Consider the following 15116-nt stretch of genomic DNA (forward strand, 5'->3'; position numbering starts at 1 on the left):
ATTTTCAATTTCTAATTCAACATTCCCACTAATGGACCCTGGAGCATAAGTTTGGTTCCTTAGATGTCGATCCGGCAACCCATGCTTGCAACTCGGTTACACAATGACGCTTCCAGCGGTTCTAAAGTTGCCACGTGGCGTTCACCCAGTAAACCTCTATTTTATTGAAAGGAGGGAAGGGAAGTAGTACTAACTTTTCAGAAATCATTTTTACTTCTTCTTCTGTAATTTTTTTGGTGGTGGGAAGCCGGAGAGGTTTGGCTTTTGATTCCGGGTTTGCTAAAAATGAAGTAATAAACTGTTTCAGAATTCATCTGGGTATCAAGAAATCATCTTCATCATCTTAAGGTAATCTTGAAAAATATATTTTTACCCCTCTCTTTAATTCTTAAATATGATGATTTAAAGAAGATGTTAGGACTTCCATTTTGCTGTTTGAGCATGAGATATGTTCTGCACTATATTATGTTCATTAGTCACTCTAACAATAAATCTTCATCACAGTTTTGTAAAACCCTAATAAATCTTCATCACAGTGCTAATTAAGTACTGTTTCTTTCATTTTTTTCCTATTTGAATTATCATCAATAGCTTAGACTTGTCAGTACCGTCTTCAACTTTGTGGTGATCTTTTGTTTGTTTAATGATAGCTTTAAACACCTTTTTGTTGATACTCTTTAGTTCCAAACTCACTCATTAATAAATGTTTGAAATTCTTAGTTCTATAATTTGTGGTACTATTTAACATGATGCAGGAGATTTATCAAGTGAACTTGAGGAACAATAGTAGTCTTGTCAATTAACTTGGAACTGGAGTTATGCACAAACCAAGTTATTTGGGTAACTCCACTGATGTTATATTGTTATATAGTCCCTAAGAAAATCCTAATGCTCCTCTGATTTTCCATTCCTTGTACTCTGATAAAGAAAACGTACTTGCAAATATGCTGTTATGCGGTTTATGCCTAATGCGTCGGTTTATGTGAGCGAGAGATGGTGTAGGTAACATGCCTTGCCTCAAGCTGCAAGGGCAAGCAATTGTTCGACGACATCAAAAGCCAAAAGAACAAAATAAAAAGAAACAAGATACTAATAAGAAAGAGAATGAAGTAAATTATTCAAAAATGTCTAAAGAAAACACAGATCCTACCTCCTAGTCTAGTTCCATTTCATCCACGAGATAAAATATGCGCCATGCCTTGGTACCATGCAACCGTCAGATTGCCTTACTAAACTTGTTATGAATAGTAACTCCATGTCTATCTAAGGGCCAGGGATTAAAGGAAAAAATTAACCTCTACTGAACGGTCGTATACGAGGAGACTGGCATTCAATGCACGACTAATGCTTTTTTAGTTGATTGACGACATATCAACTGGCAAGATTTATTTTTTGAAAGGAGAGAAAGATTACTTAACTTTTATAGATCATTTTTTACTGTAAATTTTGGTTGTTGGATGTTGGAGAGGTTTGGGTTTTGAATTTTTGATTCCACTAAGAGTCTGCAAAGAAAATGAAGAAATAATCTATTTCAGTTCATCTGGGTATCAAGGAAATCATCATCATTTTCTTAAGGTAATCCTAAAATATACTTTTACCCCTGTCTCTTTAACTTTTGCTTGTTTTGATTTGATTTGGGTTAGGGTTTTGAGCTAAATAGTTTTTGTCTGTGCTAATTAACTTTTACTGGTAAAATTTGATTAGGATTTTGAAGCTACTAGAGTGTGAAGGGAGATATTGGAACAAGAAACATGGATGTGGTACTGGAGGATAGGATCAGTGACTTGAACGATCCAATTATTCATCATATTTTCTCATTTCTTCCAATTAAAAATGTAGTTGCTACAACTGTTTTATCTAAAAGATGGAATAACTTGTGGATCTCTACTCCTATTCTTAACATACACACTTGCCGTAAGTCAGATTTAAGTTTAACTTATGATGAGAGAACACTCAGATTACTCACTGGTATGAGGTGTGAAGAGACTTGTGGACTGGTCATTATTCTGAATAGAATGCTAATACCTTCTACTTCAGCGGTTCCTAGTAATATGACAACTATTAAGAAATTTCATCTCAAGTATCATGCTTATTGTGAATTTGAGGGTAGATTGTTCAGTATTAGTTGGATTTATAAATGGATCTCTAATGTAGTAATGCGTAAAGTTGAAGAAGTCACTCTCTCTGTAGGAAAAGGCTACATTTTGCCTACATGTTTATTCACTTGTGAAACCTTGACTATGTTGGATATTAAAATGGGTGGGGATCTTTCGTCGAAAATTAAGAAAACAGGGACTTTTGATTTTCCTCAATCATTTTCACTTCCAAGGCTCAAGATCCTTCACCTTATGCGCATGGTGTTTGTGGATGAGGATTTGAGTGCACAACTATTTTCGAACTGCCCTGTCCTGGAGGAATTGGGGTTAACCCATTGCTACATGGTGAAAAAGAAGGTTTTATGTATTTCAGTTGCTTCATTGAAGCGGTTATTCATTACCAACTCCAGGACATATAGTTGTAAGCTCAACATACATTGTCCAAATCTACAGTCTCTAACACACAGTGGCATACCGGATGATTATGTTGAAATGGAACATGGGTTTTCATCCCTAGTCAATGCAGACTTTAACATCGCTTATGAACTTCAACGAAGGAAAACAAGGCAATGTGGTCTAAAAAACCTTATTGGAGGGGTTTCAAATGTAGAGTTTCTGACAATTTCTGGTGACACCCTCAAGGTATGTGTGTTTCTTGTTACTATGAATCTATGATTGCTCTTCAACAAATTCTCTGGTTTTTTGGTACTAATATAATTTTTTGAATGTGCCTGGTTGCTAGTCTCTCTACTTGGAACATTGCTTAACTGAATTGCCTAGCTTTCATAATTTGAGACGACTGGAAGTGAATTCGAAGTCTAACCGAGCAAATGCTTGGGCATTTTTTGATCTTCTCCATAGCTTGCCTAATTTGGAATTACTTGTCAGTACTCCAGTAAGTCCCCTAACCTTGCACAATTACTTGGTTTGAAATTCATCTTTTGTCGAAATATTCTTGACTTGTTGTCTATCTAGAGAGTTTAGTGCCTATGCCAAACACCGACGTGCATGCAGTTATGCCTTATACTCAATTTCTTGAATAAGTTGAATTTATCCAAATTCTGATCCTGAAGAACTCAACTAGCCCCACTTTTAACATAAATTCAAGGCGGGTTGTTTTCATCATTTTTTTTTTGGTGCAAGAACTTTACGCCCCTGTAATTGATAGTTAAACTGTCCTTAAAATGAATTTCTATTTTAATATAAAATATACAGACTTGTAAGCAGGTGCTTCTTGTATCCATCCTCTGAATATTAGATGAAAGGACGGAAGAGAGTGGGAAATATGGATGAGTTCTTGGGCCTGCATTACTCATCAGTGCTCTAATTTTTACTTTCTTTTTTCACAACTTGTTTTAACTTTTGATTATGGTTAATAGGGTTTTCATCCAAAACCAGATCACTGTGATTTTCAGAGAATAAGGGCGCCAGAGTGTGTGTTGCTGAAGTTGAAAGCTGTGGAATTTCGGAGTCTTTTTTGCCAGCAGGTGGAACTCAATATTATAAAATTCTTTCTGGCGAACTCACTTGTTCTGGAGACTATGACACTTGTGTTCTGCCCAACTTCAAGGCAAGGCCGGAAGGACAGATTTATGAAGACGGTACAGATGTTTCCGAGAGCCAATACAAGAAACTTTGTGGCGTTTTTCTTCTTTCCTTATTTTGAATTAGCATCAACAACTTAGGGTTGTTACTTGTTACTGTTGTCTCCAACACTACAACTTCTTGATGGTTTTTTGTAAACTGATAATTGTAGACGCATTTTGTTGCCAACTCATAGTTGTTTAAGTTTTTTCTACACTCTTTACCAATTTACAAAACTCAGCAAGACTGTGTAGAAATTGAATTGAGCAATTCTGTTATCTAAGAGAACTTGGGGAGCAAATGACACCATTCAGAAGTTGAACAACTAAACCAGTTCATTTTACAAAAAAAGGCTGTTAATTTTCAATTTCTAATTCAACATTCCCACTAATGGACCCTGGAGCATAAGTTTGGTTCCTTAGATGTCGATCCGGCAACCCATGCTTGCAACTCGGTTACACAATGACGCTTCCAGCGGTTCTAAAGTTGCCACGTGGCGTTCACCCAGTAAACCTCTATTTTATTGAAAGGAGGGAAGGGAAGTAGTACTAACTTTTCAGAAATCATTTTTACTTCTTCTTCTGTAATTTTTTTGGTGGTGGGAAGCCGGAGAGGTTTGGCTTTTGATTCCGGGTTTGCTAAAAATGAAGTAATAAACTGTTTCAGAATTCATCTGGGTATCAAGAAATCATCTTCATCATCTTAAGGTAATCTTGAAAAATATATTTTTACCCCTCTCTTTAATTCTTAAATATGATGATTTAAAGAAGATGTTAGGACTTCCATTTTGTTGTTTGAGCATGAGATATGTTCTGCACTATATTATGTTCATTAGTCACTCTAACAATAAATCTTCATCACAGTTTTGTAAAACCCTAATATATAGAAAACCCCTCCCCCTAAATGGTAGTTTGTTTGGAAATATTTGAAGGGTTTTATGGATTGGGCCGAAAATTCAACAGCAAGCTATTGATTTCTAACTTTTACTATTAAATCTTGGTCAGGGTTTTGGAGCTACTGGAGTGAAGGGGGATTTCAGAATAAGTAACATGGGTGTGGCGGAGGATAGGATCAGTGAGTTGTACGACCCACTGATTCACCATATTTTCTCATTCCTTCCAATTAAATGTGTAATTGCTACAAGTGTTTTATCTAAAAGATGGAAGGATTTATGGATCTCTGCTCCTGTTATTAATATTTGCAAATGGAGTCAGAAAGTTAAAACTGAAGATGAGAAGAGAATGCTCGAGGATGTTCGATGTGAAGAGACTGATGGACTGGGTAATTCTCTGGATAGAATGCTGCTTTTTCCTACTTCTGCAGTTCCTAATGATATTTTGCCTACTATTAAGAAATTTTATCTCAAGTTTCGTGCTTTTGATGAACATGAGAATAATAGGTTCTTCAATAATGATAGAATTTGTGGATGGATTTCTACTCTAATAATGCGCAAAGTGGAAGAACTTAGTCTCTGTTTAACAAAAAACTTCCTGTTACCGCCATGTTTGTTTACTAGTGAAACCTTGACCATGTTGGAGATAGAGATGGCTGGGGATCTTTCGACGAAAATTAAAAAGACAGGGACTCTTGGTTTTCCTCGAGCAATTTCTTTTCCAAGGCTTAAGATTCTTCACCTTAAGCATATGGTATTTGTGGATGAGAGCTTGAATGCGCAACTATTTTCGAGTTGCCCTGTCCTTGAAGAATTGTTGTTATCTCATTGTTACATGATGAAAAAGAAGGTTTTGCAGATTTCAGTTGCTTCTTTGATGCGGTTATTCATTACCAACTCCGAGAAATTTAGTTTTAAGATCAAGATATATTCACCGAATCTGCAGTCTTTGACATACATTGGCATACCAAGGGATTATGTTCTGATGGATCATAGCTTTTCATCCCTAGTCGATGCAGATATTAACATTGCTGTTCAATTTCTAAGTTTAAGATCAAAAGGAAGACAGGCATACCAATGTGGTCTAAAAAACCTTCTAGGAGGGATATCAAATGCAAAGCTTCTAAAAATTTCTGACAGCACCCTTGAGGTATACATGTTTTTATTTCACTTTTCCCTGCTTAGCTGAGATTTGTCTTCAATAATTGTTTGTGTTGTAGGTACTGACATATGTTGTTGTATACCTGCTTGCTAGTCTCTCTTATGTGAAGGTTTCTTCACTTCACGATCGCCTACCTTTCACAATTTTACGTTTCACAACTTGAGACGATTAGAAGTAAGTTCGAAGATGTCGTTTGTGGCTATTACAGCGTTGGTTTATCTTCTTTCGGCCTTGCCTAATCTGGAATCGATTGTCATTGCTCAGGCAAGTCCTCTAGCTCTCTCAAGTATTTGGTTTGAGTATTCATCTTTTGTTTGGCTATTATTATTTACCTTATAAATTTGATACTTATAGCGAACATTCAGCCTACAATTTGCCTGATATAACCCACTTTTTTTGGAGTGAGTCATACTCTTAACCTAAAGAAAGAACTAGCTATCTCAACATCAATTCAAGGTGGGTTTATCAGTTTATTAATTATGGACTTTGTGACCCTTAAACATATCGTGTGTTATGTCATAATCGGATCCTCTTATCATGTGTAGTCAAATAATCTCCGGTGAATTCCCACCTGAATCAAAATCTGCAAGTTGTAACCAGGTGTTGCAAAAGATGACGGGGATTAATGGAAAGGAACAAAATGGAGGGTTCTTGGTTTTGATGAATGCATAAATTTATAATTATTGTTTCTGGAAAGTATCTAAATCTTTAAGTTTGGGTATAGGGTTTTTCCGTATTCAATCAAGTGGATGAGTTTGGGAGGCGAAAGGTGTCAGAGTGTTTGTTGCTACAGTTGAAAGCAGTCGAATTGCGGGGATTTTATGGGACGGTGTAGGAATGAAATATCGCACATATCAATAAGTATGCGAAGTGAAGATTATCTAACATAAGCGAGGGCTATCGCACACAGTGAAGTTGAGGTGACGTACTGGATAATGTCAGCAAAGTCACGAGTAAAGTATGATGTTCTATGCGAAATATAGTTTGTGCGAGAATGAGTGAGTATATATGAGTGAATGTGGCGCACAGTGATTTCGAAAATAACGAGTCTCTTAGCTGTCATCCACTATGAGGAATCCTATATAAAGGAAAGAAGTCATCACACACAGAGAGAGATCTTTTAGTGTGTGTTAGACAAGAAACTAGGAGAGAGAAAGTTATTTGGAGAGCAAGTAAAGTCATTGTAATCCTTTGTATCCAATTAAAACCTTGATAATTAATAAAATAATTCATTATGATTACTTAGGTTATTGTTTAGATACATTGGGGTGTGGTTGTAGGTTTTCCAGCGACTACATTTTTGGCGCCAGAAACAGGTTTGGGTGATAAATCTTGTTAATAAATTACAAAATCTTCAAAAGATAGATCTGAAAATTTTGGGGAAAATACAGAAGAATAATAAAGAATCTATGGAGAAATCTAGAATCGTAACGATACAAGGAAGAGGTAGAGATATACAATGTAATTCTATAACTAAAACATCAATCTTTGATGCGGATTTTCAAGAAGGAATAACAGGTAGAATTCACAAGCGAAATTATGAAGGAAGGAAGGTGGAAACGATGGAAAAATAATCTTCATTGAAAGAATGGGAAAAAGTGAAGATTACATTTGCAGCAGAAGAAATTCCGTAAGAAAATTTAAAGAGGACAGATCCGTTGGTAAGTACAGTCACAGCTGAGCGAGGAGAAAACATTGTAATGAAGAAGAAATCAGAAACATGGGAGGTTGATAGAACACTGATAGATACAGGAAGTGGAGTTGATGTCTTATTTTATCGCACATTCAAAGCAATGGGATATGAAGATGCAGAGATGACACATCCAACTTACAATGTTCATGGATTCAATAAAGCAACCACAAAACCAAAAGGAGAACTCGTAATGCGAATATTACTGGGAGAAGTAGTAACAAAGATCAAACTGTGTGTGATCGATATAGAATCACCATACAACATGTTGTTAGGGAGACCATGGGTGCACGCGATAAAAGCTGTAGCATCAACACTACATCAGTGCATCAGATTCCCAATCCCAAGTGGTATAGGTGAAATCAAAGGAGATGTAACGAGTGCGAAGATTTGCAATCAGATAGATGTAAGAAATTATGAAGGGAGAGCAAAGAAGCGAAAGGATCGCTGGAGAAAAGCAAAAGAACTAAAAAAGGAGGACGAGTTTCAGATATACATGATCAGAGCGAAAGAGGGAAAAGGAATACCAGGTGAAGCACCAGCGAAGGAAGGTGAACAGATTAAGAAGATTAAAGAACCAACACCAATGGGAGAACCAAAAGAAAATTTTACCGCAGTAGAACCAACGACAGAAATAAATGTTGGATCCGAAGAAGAGCCAAAAATATTAAAAATAGGAACCAAAATGGACAAAGAAGAAGAAGAAAAAACGGTAAATATCTTGCGAGAATATAATGATATCTTCGCATGGAGTATGGAGGAAATGCCAGGGATAGATCCATCTGTTGCATGTCATAAATTGAACATTAAAAAGAATGTAAAGCCATTTAAACAAAGAATAAGGAAGTTCGCAATTGATTATCATCCACAAATAGAAGCGGAGTTGCAAAAGATGCTGGATGCAGGGATTATAAGGGAAGCGAAATATCCGGAATGGATATCAAATATGGTGGTAGTACCAAAAAAGAACAACGGGATACGGATCTGCATAGATTTCACTGATTTAAATAAAGCGTGTCCGAAAGATAGTTTTCCTCTACCCGATATCCCTCAAATGGTAGAATCGGCATCAGGAAATGATAGAGTCTCAATGTTGGATGGATATAAAGGTTATAATCAAATTCCTTTAGATGAAGAAGATCAAGAACATACTTCTTTTTTTGCACCAAGAGGATTATATTGTGATACGAAAATGCCATTTGGATTGAAGAATGCGTGTGCGACATATCAAAGAATGGTGGAAAAAGTATTTGAAAAGTGGATACATAAAACATTAGAAGTCTATATCGATGACATGTTAATTAAGAGTAAAGAGGCGAAGGATCATGTTGATGATTTGCGAGAAATATTTGTGCAGATGCGAAAATTCAATATCAAGGTGAATCCAGAAAAATGCGTCTTCGGTGTATCATTAGGGAAATTCTTGGGTTACATAGTGTCCAAAAAGGGAATAGAAGTTGATCCAGCGAAAGTACAAGCAGTTAGAGATATGCCGGCCCCTGCAATAGTGAAAGATGTTCAAAAGCTAAATGGATTGATAGCCTCGTTGGGAAGGTTTATCTCACGATCTTCGGATAAGGTTAAACACTTTTTTAACATATTAAAGAAGGGGACCAAATTTGAGTGGACGGAAAAATGTGATAAAGCATTGCAAAGCATAAAAAATTATTTGGTGAATTTATCCATTATGCAAAAGGCCAAGCCGGAAGAAGAATTTCTACTCTATTTAGCATCAACATCGCATGCATTAAGTGCAGTATTGTTATGCTCGGATGAAGGGATAGAAACACCAATATACTACATAAGTAAAACATACAACTCAGTAGAGAAAAAGTATTCAAAGATTGAAAATCTAATTCTCGCACTGGTGTATGCGTCATTAAATCTTCGCATTTACTTTCAAGCTCATAAGATTAAGGTATTAACAAAGGTACTAAATGAACCGACAATGAAGAACTCAAAAAGATCAGAGTTGAAAGGTGGAATGCACAATTAGGAAATCATGAAATTGGTTATGAGATTTTATCATCACCAAAGTCTCAAGTTATCGCAGAGTTCCTCGCAGAGTTTCCGTTAGAAGAAGATGAATATGTAGAAGAAATAATTGATGTGTATGAAGATCACGGGAATCCTTGAGACTTATTAACTGATCGAAATTTAGATAGATGGGAAATATTAGTTGATGGGTCATCTAATGGAGAAGGAAATGATATTGGTATTGTATTCATTTCACCAACAGGAGCGCGAATGGCTTACTCGTTCAGATTGGATTTCGCATCCACAAATAATGAGACTGAGTATGAGGAAGTTTTACATGCGCTAAGGCTAGCAATTGAAATGAAGATAGAAGATGCAAGAATAACTAGTGATTCACAACTGGTAATTCGCCAAGTAGAAGGTACATATAGTACAAATGAACCATCTTTGCAAAAATACAAACAGTTGGTTATGGATTTAGCAGCGCGAATTCCAAAAATAAGTTGGAGACACATAGGCAGAAAGGACAATAGACTCGCAGATGCATTGGCCTTCATACCCTCCATGTTAATAGATCCAGTTTCAAGGGACATAAAAATACAAACACTCTTTTTACCATCTATAGAGAAAGGGAGAAGCAACACAAACAGATGTGATGACAATAGAATATATGGAAGAAGAAAGTGTGAGCGAAGACAAAGACTGGAGAACTGAAATAGATTTATACCTAGAGAAGGGAGAAATACCAAGAAAAAGGTTAGAGGCACAAAAATTAAAAATTCGTGCGACGAATTATGAATTGAGGGAGGGGGCATTCTTTATAGAAGATCATTACTTAGACCTTCGCTCAGATGTCTTACACGAAAAGAAGGAATAAAATTTTTAAAGGCATTACATTATGGAGATGCTGGTAATCATAGCCGAGGAAGGTCACTCGCATATAGAGCAAAGATACAAGGCTACTATTGGCCATACATGCATGAGGATGCGAAACAAGTCTCAAGAAGATGTGAAGAATGTCAACGTCATGGCAAAAAGATACATGCACCCGGAACGATGCTAAATTCATCAACAAATGCGTGGCTCTTTGGAAAATGGGGGAATCGACATTGTTGGACCATTTATACCAGGAACGAGACAAAAGAGATATTTAATTGTCGCAACAGACTATTTTACAAAATGGGCAGAAGTAAAAGCAGTTCAGCACATTCGTGATAAGGACATATTCACATTCATCTTTGAAAATATTATATGCAGATTTGGTATTCCTGCACAGTTGGTATCTGATAATGGAAAGCAGCTTGAGGGTGAGAATATAGAAATGTTACTTAATGCGTTCAAAATTCAAAGCGAAAAATCTACTCCTTTATATCCACAAAGTAATGGACAAGTAGAAGCAACAAATAAAACGATCGCAGACAACTTGAAGAAAAAGTTAAAAGGACACAACAAAGGATGGTGCGAACAAGTACATAATGTAGTATGGGCTTACAGGACAACAAGGAGGGAAGCAACAGGAATGTCACCTTTCTGTTTGCCATATGGGGTAGAGGCAGTGTTACCAACCGAAGTTATCATTCCAACAACAAAGAAAGAAGCTTGAAAGAAGAATCTAAGTGCAGATCTAATTCTAACAAAACTTGATGACTTAAAAGAAGCAAGAGAGGTCGCTTTGCAACATATGGAAAATTATCAAAAAAGACTAGCTCGAGAATACAACAAACGTGTTAAGATAAGAGAATTTCAACCAGGAGAATTGGTGTTGCGAGAAATCCCAGTTTATCAGAGAGGGGGAGATGGGAAATTGGAAAAGAAATGGGATGGACCTTATATAATAAAAAGGATAGTTGGAAATGGAGCTTATGAGTTAATGGATCCAGAAGGGAGAGATACAGGTCGAAGATTAGACCGCCCTTGAAATAGACAATTTTTGAAGAAATATTATCCATAGGAGTTTGCGAGATTCATCGCACAAGTCAACACATGTGCAAAGTTAAGAATTTGAATCTTCATCTTTGAACATGGATATAGTATTTGATTCAATAAACAAGTTTGAAAATTTCGCTCATATTTAAGAAATTCTTTTTAAGAAAAAGGCAAACGTAAGACCTCAAAATAAGACCTTAATAAAAGGCACCAGAAATGATTTTAATCAGATAGACTAGGAATTCGAATGTGGCATGCAACCTAGTTCGCATACATGCAAGAGGCAAAAAATAAGACCTATCGCACGTCATAGTCGGAAAACCTAAAAAACATGACTCAAGGGAAAGTTATACCGACCCTGGAACTTGAGTTATGGAAGATAAGGACGACACTCTCCATTAGGGAGCTGAATTGTGTCAAAAGACGTAAATGTCATAAGACTTTTTACTCAAGGGAGTATTAAGACTTATCATATTTATGCGATAAAACCTGAAGAGGAAATAATACAAGAAAAAGATAAGATAAGATCAATGGGTCGATACACTACAGTGTAAAGACCGCCTGCGATCTCATCGCACGGAAATAAGGCAAGATAAGACCTTTACATAGGAAGGCAAAATAAGACCTCATGAGAAAGAACATATACAAACTAATGATTGTTTTGCAGAAAAATTCAAAATTCATTAAATTGCACACTTGTTTTATACAAGAAATATAATAAGAGGCAAGTATGGGAATTGAAATAATAAAATAATATCTTCCTTGTAACAAACAAGTTTAAAGTGTATCAAAACAAAGAAGGGAAATACTGGATGAAAAGAAAATTAAACATGTTCAACAGCTACATCTTGTTCGACCAAAGACTTTTCAGCATCAGTATTGGGTCCAGGATTCTCAATTTCAGCATTAGTCTCATCAACAGACTTGTCCTTCTCAATTTGATCATCTTCATCCTCTTGATCCTTCTCATCATCGCTCACAAATTCATAGTCTCTATCCGGTTCAGGGTCCTCTTCATCTTCGCTTACATTAAGAGGAGGAATCTTTACTGCAGGGAGAGAGTTGCTTAGAAGGATTCCATTAACTACAGATTGAGCACTAGCATGATCCTTGCGAATAGCTCCCCTTTCAAGGTTTCTAGCATTGATCTCTAAAAAAGATTGTTGATGTGCGAGTCTTCTTCGCGCTCTGTCTCGAGAAGCGGAAAGAGAAAGCTCAAGGTTCGCATGAGATGCTTCCAGGTTCATACGCTCTTTGCGAACTTTTGTTTAAATCAGATATCAACTGAGCAATAGTAGATTGGTGCGACCTTTCAGAATCTGCGAAGAATGATAAACTATCAAAATTGGAAATAAAGCTCGCACTAATGAAGTTCAAAGAAATAGTTAAACAGTAATAAGGCAGTCAATTCAAGATGACTACCTTCACAGAATTTAGAAAGGAGAAGGGTGTTATTCTTCATACTTTCCATAGCTTTATCAATATCATCATCAACTGAACCATTAAGACGGGAGCGAATCTTCTTTTCATCAGCAGAGAGAGACTTATTCTTTTTCTTAAGAGCATCATGAGAGTGCCTTAATTGATTATATTGTTCTTGAAGCTGATTCTTCTTCTCGGTCAAACTTATTTTACTTTGAATGATTTTTTCATTCTGGGTCTTTAAGTCCTTAAGCAATGTCTCATGATGTACTTCAAGTGAACGAAGAGATCGCGCTTGATCTTCGTTTATTTTTTGAAGAATTGAGTATTGGTGCGAAAACATTGCTTCTTTGCTTAAGAAAGAATGCTTCTCCCTAGAAAAGGTGTGATTTTCTTCTGACAATGTTTCATGTATTAGATCAGCATTACGTGACAATTTAGAAAAGTGGGATATTTGACTATTTAATACTTCAATTTCTTGAATGAGATGGTTATTTTCATGGGTTAGATTATTAATATGATCAAGTGAATATGAATGTTGATTGTTTAGTTGGTTTAACTGAGTCTGCAACTTCTCGTTATTCGCTTGAGTATCCTCAGCAAGAAATTGAAAAGTATATCTCTCCAAAACTCGCTGTTGGTTTAAATCTTAATAAATGCATGAAGAAATTTAAGGAATGTTGGTAAGCGAAGAAATATATCATAGGGGTTTAGTAAGTAAAGGAGGAAAAATTACCTCTAAGTTATTTGTTTCGGTTACGAAGGTTTTCAGCATCAAGATTTGCAACTTGAAGTTCTCCCTTCAGCTTCTGGACCTCTTGAAGTTCCACTTTTAATCTATTGACTTCCTTCTCCAAGGAAACATTTTGTTGCGAAAGTTCCAATTGAGAGCAGCTAGATTCAAAACGCCGTTCGGCAAGAATCATTCGACGATGAGAATCCTAAAGAAGAAAGAAGATAAGGATAAGAGGTTAAGATGTTAAAGTTAAGCAAAAACATGAAAAAAGGCACTTACCAAGACATCTAGAACAGTATGGAAGCTTGGATCAATTTGAGAATGGATCTCATCTCTTGTAGCTCTATCAGAGGGAAATTCGCACATAAATTTACTCAAAGCAGAGAAAATGCGAAGTTTGCAAGGATCACTAGTAGAGGATTGGGCAGAGTTGATGATGTCGGACAGAGTTTTAGAAGCGAAATTCACACTATCTCAAGCTTTTTTGCTAAGAAAAAGGGAATTTAATAAAAGAGAAAAAGATGAAGAAGAAGCGATGGATATAAGAGGAGAAGGAACAGTGAAATCTGTAGGGACAGATACATTAGCAGAATTTGGTTAAGAATTGATATGGATGGATGAAGAAGAAGTCTGATTCGCACCCAATGAATTTGCAGAGACAATAATAGGGGCATCTTTCTTCTCTTGATCAACAACAGTTTCCTTTCCACCAGGAAGAATTTCTTCAAAGGTGACAGAAATATTCACATCAGAAGTTTGAATTGGGGTGATAGAGGCATTAGTATCAGAAGTTTGAATTGTTGTTAAAGGGGTGACGTCTGCGACATCAAAATCAAGAATAGAAATATTTGACTTAAAAACTGTAGGTTTGCGAGCTTTCTTAGTCTTTGGTTTCTTACCACCACCCATCTCACAATCGGAAACCTGCGAAAACAAAGTAGATAAGAAATATAGGCAACAATATTGTTTAGTAAAAATTGGATGTTTCTTAATTCTTTGTTGTGCGAAGCTTTCCTCTTCTGGGATTCCTTATTCATATCGTTTGAAGAAGAATTAGGGTTTTGAACAGTTATCCTGAGGGCGCTTAAAGAAGAATTTTTCCTAAAATAGTATGAGAATTAGGTTAATCAAAAAGATAACAGTTATAATCAAGAATCATGATTATCAGAAGAATAATAAAAGGATAAATCTTGAAAGAGGAAAACAAACTTTGCATTTTTATCCATGGCAATAGTAGCAGAAGAACAGCAGCAACATGAATGAAGCAAACAACGGCAACAAACAGAAGAAGAAAGAGAAATTTTAGTGAAGAAGAGAAGAAAAAAAAAGGTTATTCTTCCTGAAAGAAATCAATAAATAGATGGGAGAGACGACCGGTTATAAACGGTTTGAGCCGGTAAAAAGGAGAAGGATCGACACGTGTGAATAGATAAACTTGAATTCCGGAAAATCGTCGGCAAGATAAAATATGAAAAGACAAGCTTATGCGATATTATAGGATAGAGGTTTCTCATACCACTCACTCTATAAAATAAGCGAAATGAGAAGAGGCAAAATGTAGGAATGAAATATCGCACATATCAATAAGTATGCAAAGCGAAGATTATCTAACATAACCGAGGGTTAACGTC

General features: G+C 36.1%; 3 protein-coding genes across 3 annotated transcripts; 2 read left to right on the top strand and 1 right to left on the bottom strand.

Moving 5' to 3' along the window:
- The first annotated feature begins 651 nt into the window (after positions 1 to 651).
- LOC113299836 (F-box/LRR-repeat protein At2g29910-like) lies at positions 652 to 3863 on the top strand. Its single transcript, XM_026548933.1, has 4 exons — positions 652 to 1575; positions 1705 to 2738; positions 2839 to 2991; positions 3476 to 3863. The coding sequence occupies exons 2-4, from the start codon at positions 1752 to 1754 to the stop codon at positions 3779 to 3781; spliced, it is 1446 nt and encodes a 481-aa protein (XP_026404718.1). The 5' UTR covers positions 652 to 1575; positions 1705 to 1751; the 3' UTR covers positions 3782 to 3863.
- An 866-nt stretch (positions 3864 to 4729) lies between these two features.
- On the top strand, positions 4730 to 5897 carry LOC113296112 (putative F-box/LRR-repeat protein At3g59160). The gene is made up of 2 exons (XM_026544449.1): positions 4730 to 5722; positions 5793 to 5897. Exons 1-2 carry the CDS (start codon positions 4730 to 4732, stop codon positions 5895 to 5897), a joined length of 1098 nt encoding a protein of 365 aa, XP_026400234.1.
- Positions 5898 to 12690: 6793 nt separating this feature from the next.
- On the bottom strand, positions 12691 to 14394 carry LOC113296115 (uncharacterized protein MG328 homolog). Its single transcript, XM_026544451.1, has 3 exons — positions 14146 to 14394; positions 13510 to 13690; positions 12691 to 13397 (listed from the first exon to the last, which is right to left on the bottom strand). The coding sequence occupies exons 1-3, from the start codon at positions 14392 to 14394 to the stop codon at positions 12691 to 12693; spliced, it is 1137 nt and encodes a 378-aa protein (XP_026400236.1).
- Between the last annotated feature and the right edge of the window lie 722 nt (positions 14395 to 15116).

The sequence above is a fragment of the Papaver somniferum genome, chromosome 7, assembly GCF_003573695.1.
Source record: "Papaver somniferum cultivar HN1 chromosome 7, ASM357369v1, whole genome shotgun sequence".
In the NCBI taxonomy this organism is placed as follows: domain Eukaryota; kingdom Viridiplantae; phylum Streptophyta; class Magnoliopsida; order Ranunculales; family Papaveraceae; genus Papaver; species Papaver somniferum.

Bases quoted from the DNA above. Each gene is read 5' to 3' on its own strand.
- LOC113299836 (XM_026548933.1), top strand. From the start codon at position 1,752: ATGGATGTGGTACTGGAGGATAGGATCAGTGACTTGAACGATCCAATT. The intron at 2,739-2,838 runs GTATGTGTGTTT...CCTGGTTGCTAG, and splicing joins TTTCTGGTGACACCCTCAAG to TCTCTCTACTTGGAACATTG. The intron at 2,992-3,475 runs GTAAGTCCCCTA...TATGGTTAATAG, and splicing joins AATTACTTGTCAGTACTCCA to GGTTTTCATCCAAAACCAGA.
- LOC113296112 (XM_026544449.1), top strand. From the start codon at position 4,730: ATGGGTGTGGCGGAGGATAGGATCAGTGAGTTGTACGACCCACTGATT. The intron at 5,723-5,792 runs GTATACATGTTT...TTTGTGTTGTAG, and splicing joins TTTCTGACAGCACCCTTGAG to GTACTGACATATGTTGTTGT.
- LOC113296115 (XM_026544451.1), bottom strand. From the start codon at position 14,394: ATGGGTGGTGGTAAGAAACCAAAGACTAAGAAAGCTCGCAAACCTACA. The intron at 13,691-14,145 runs GTCTCTGCAAAT...TTTCTTCTTTAG, and splicing joins AGAAAGATGCCCCTATTATT to GATTCTCATCGTCGAATGAT. The intron at 13,398-13,509 runs GTAACCGAAACA...GCATTTATTAAG, and splicing joins TCTTGATGCTGAAAACCTTC to ATTTAAACCAACAGCGAGTT.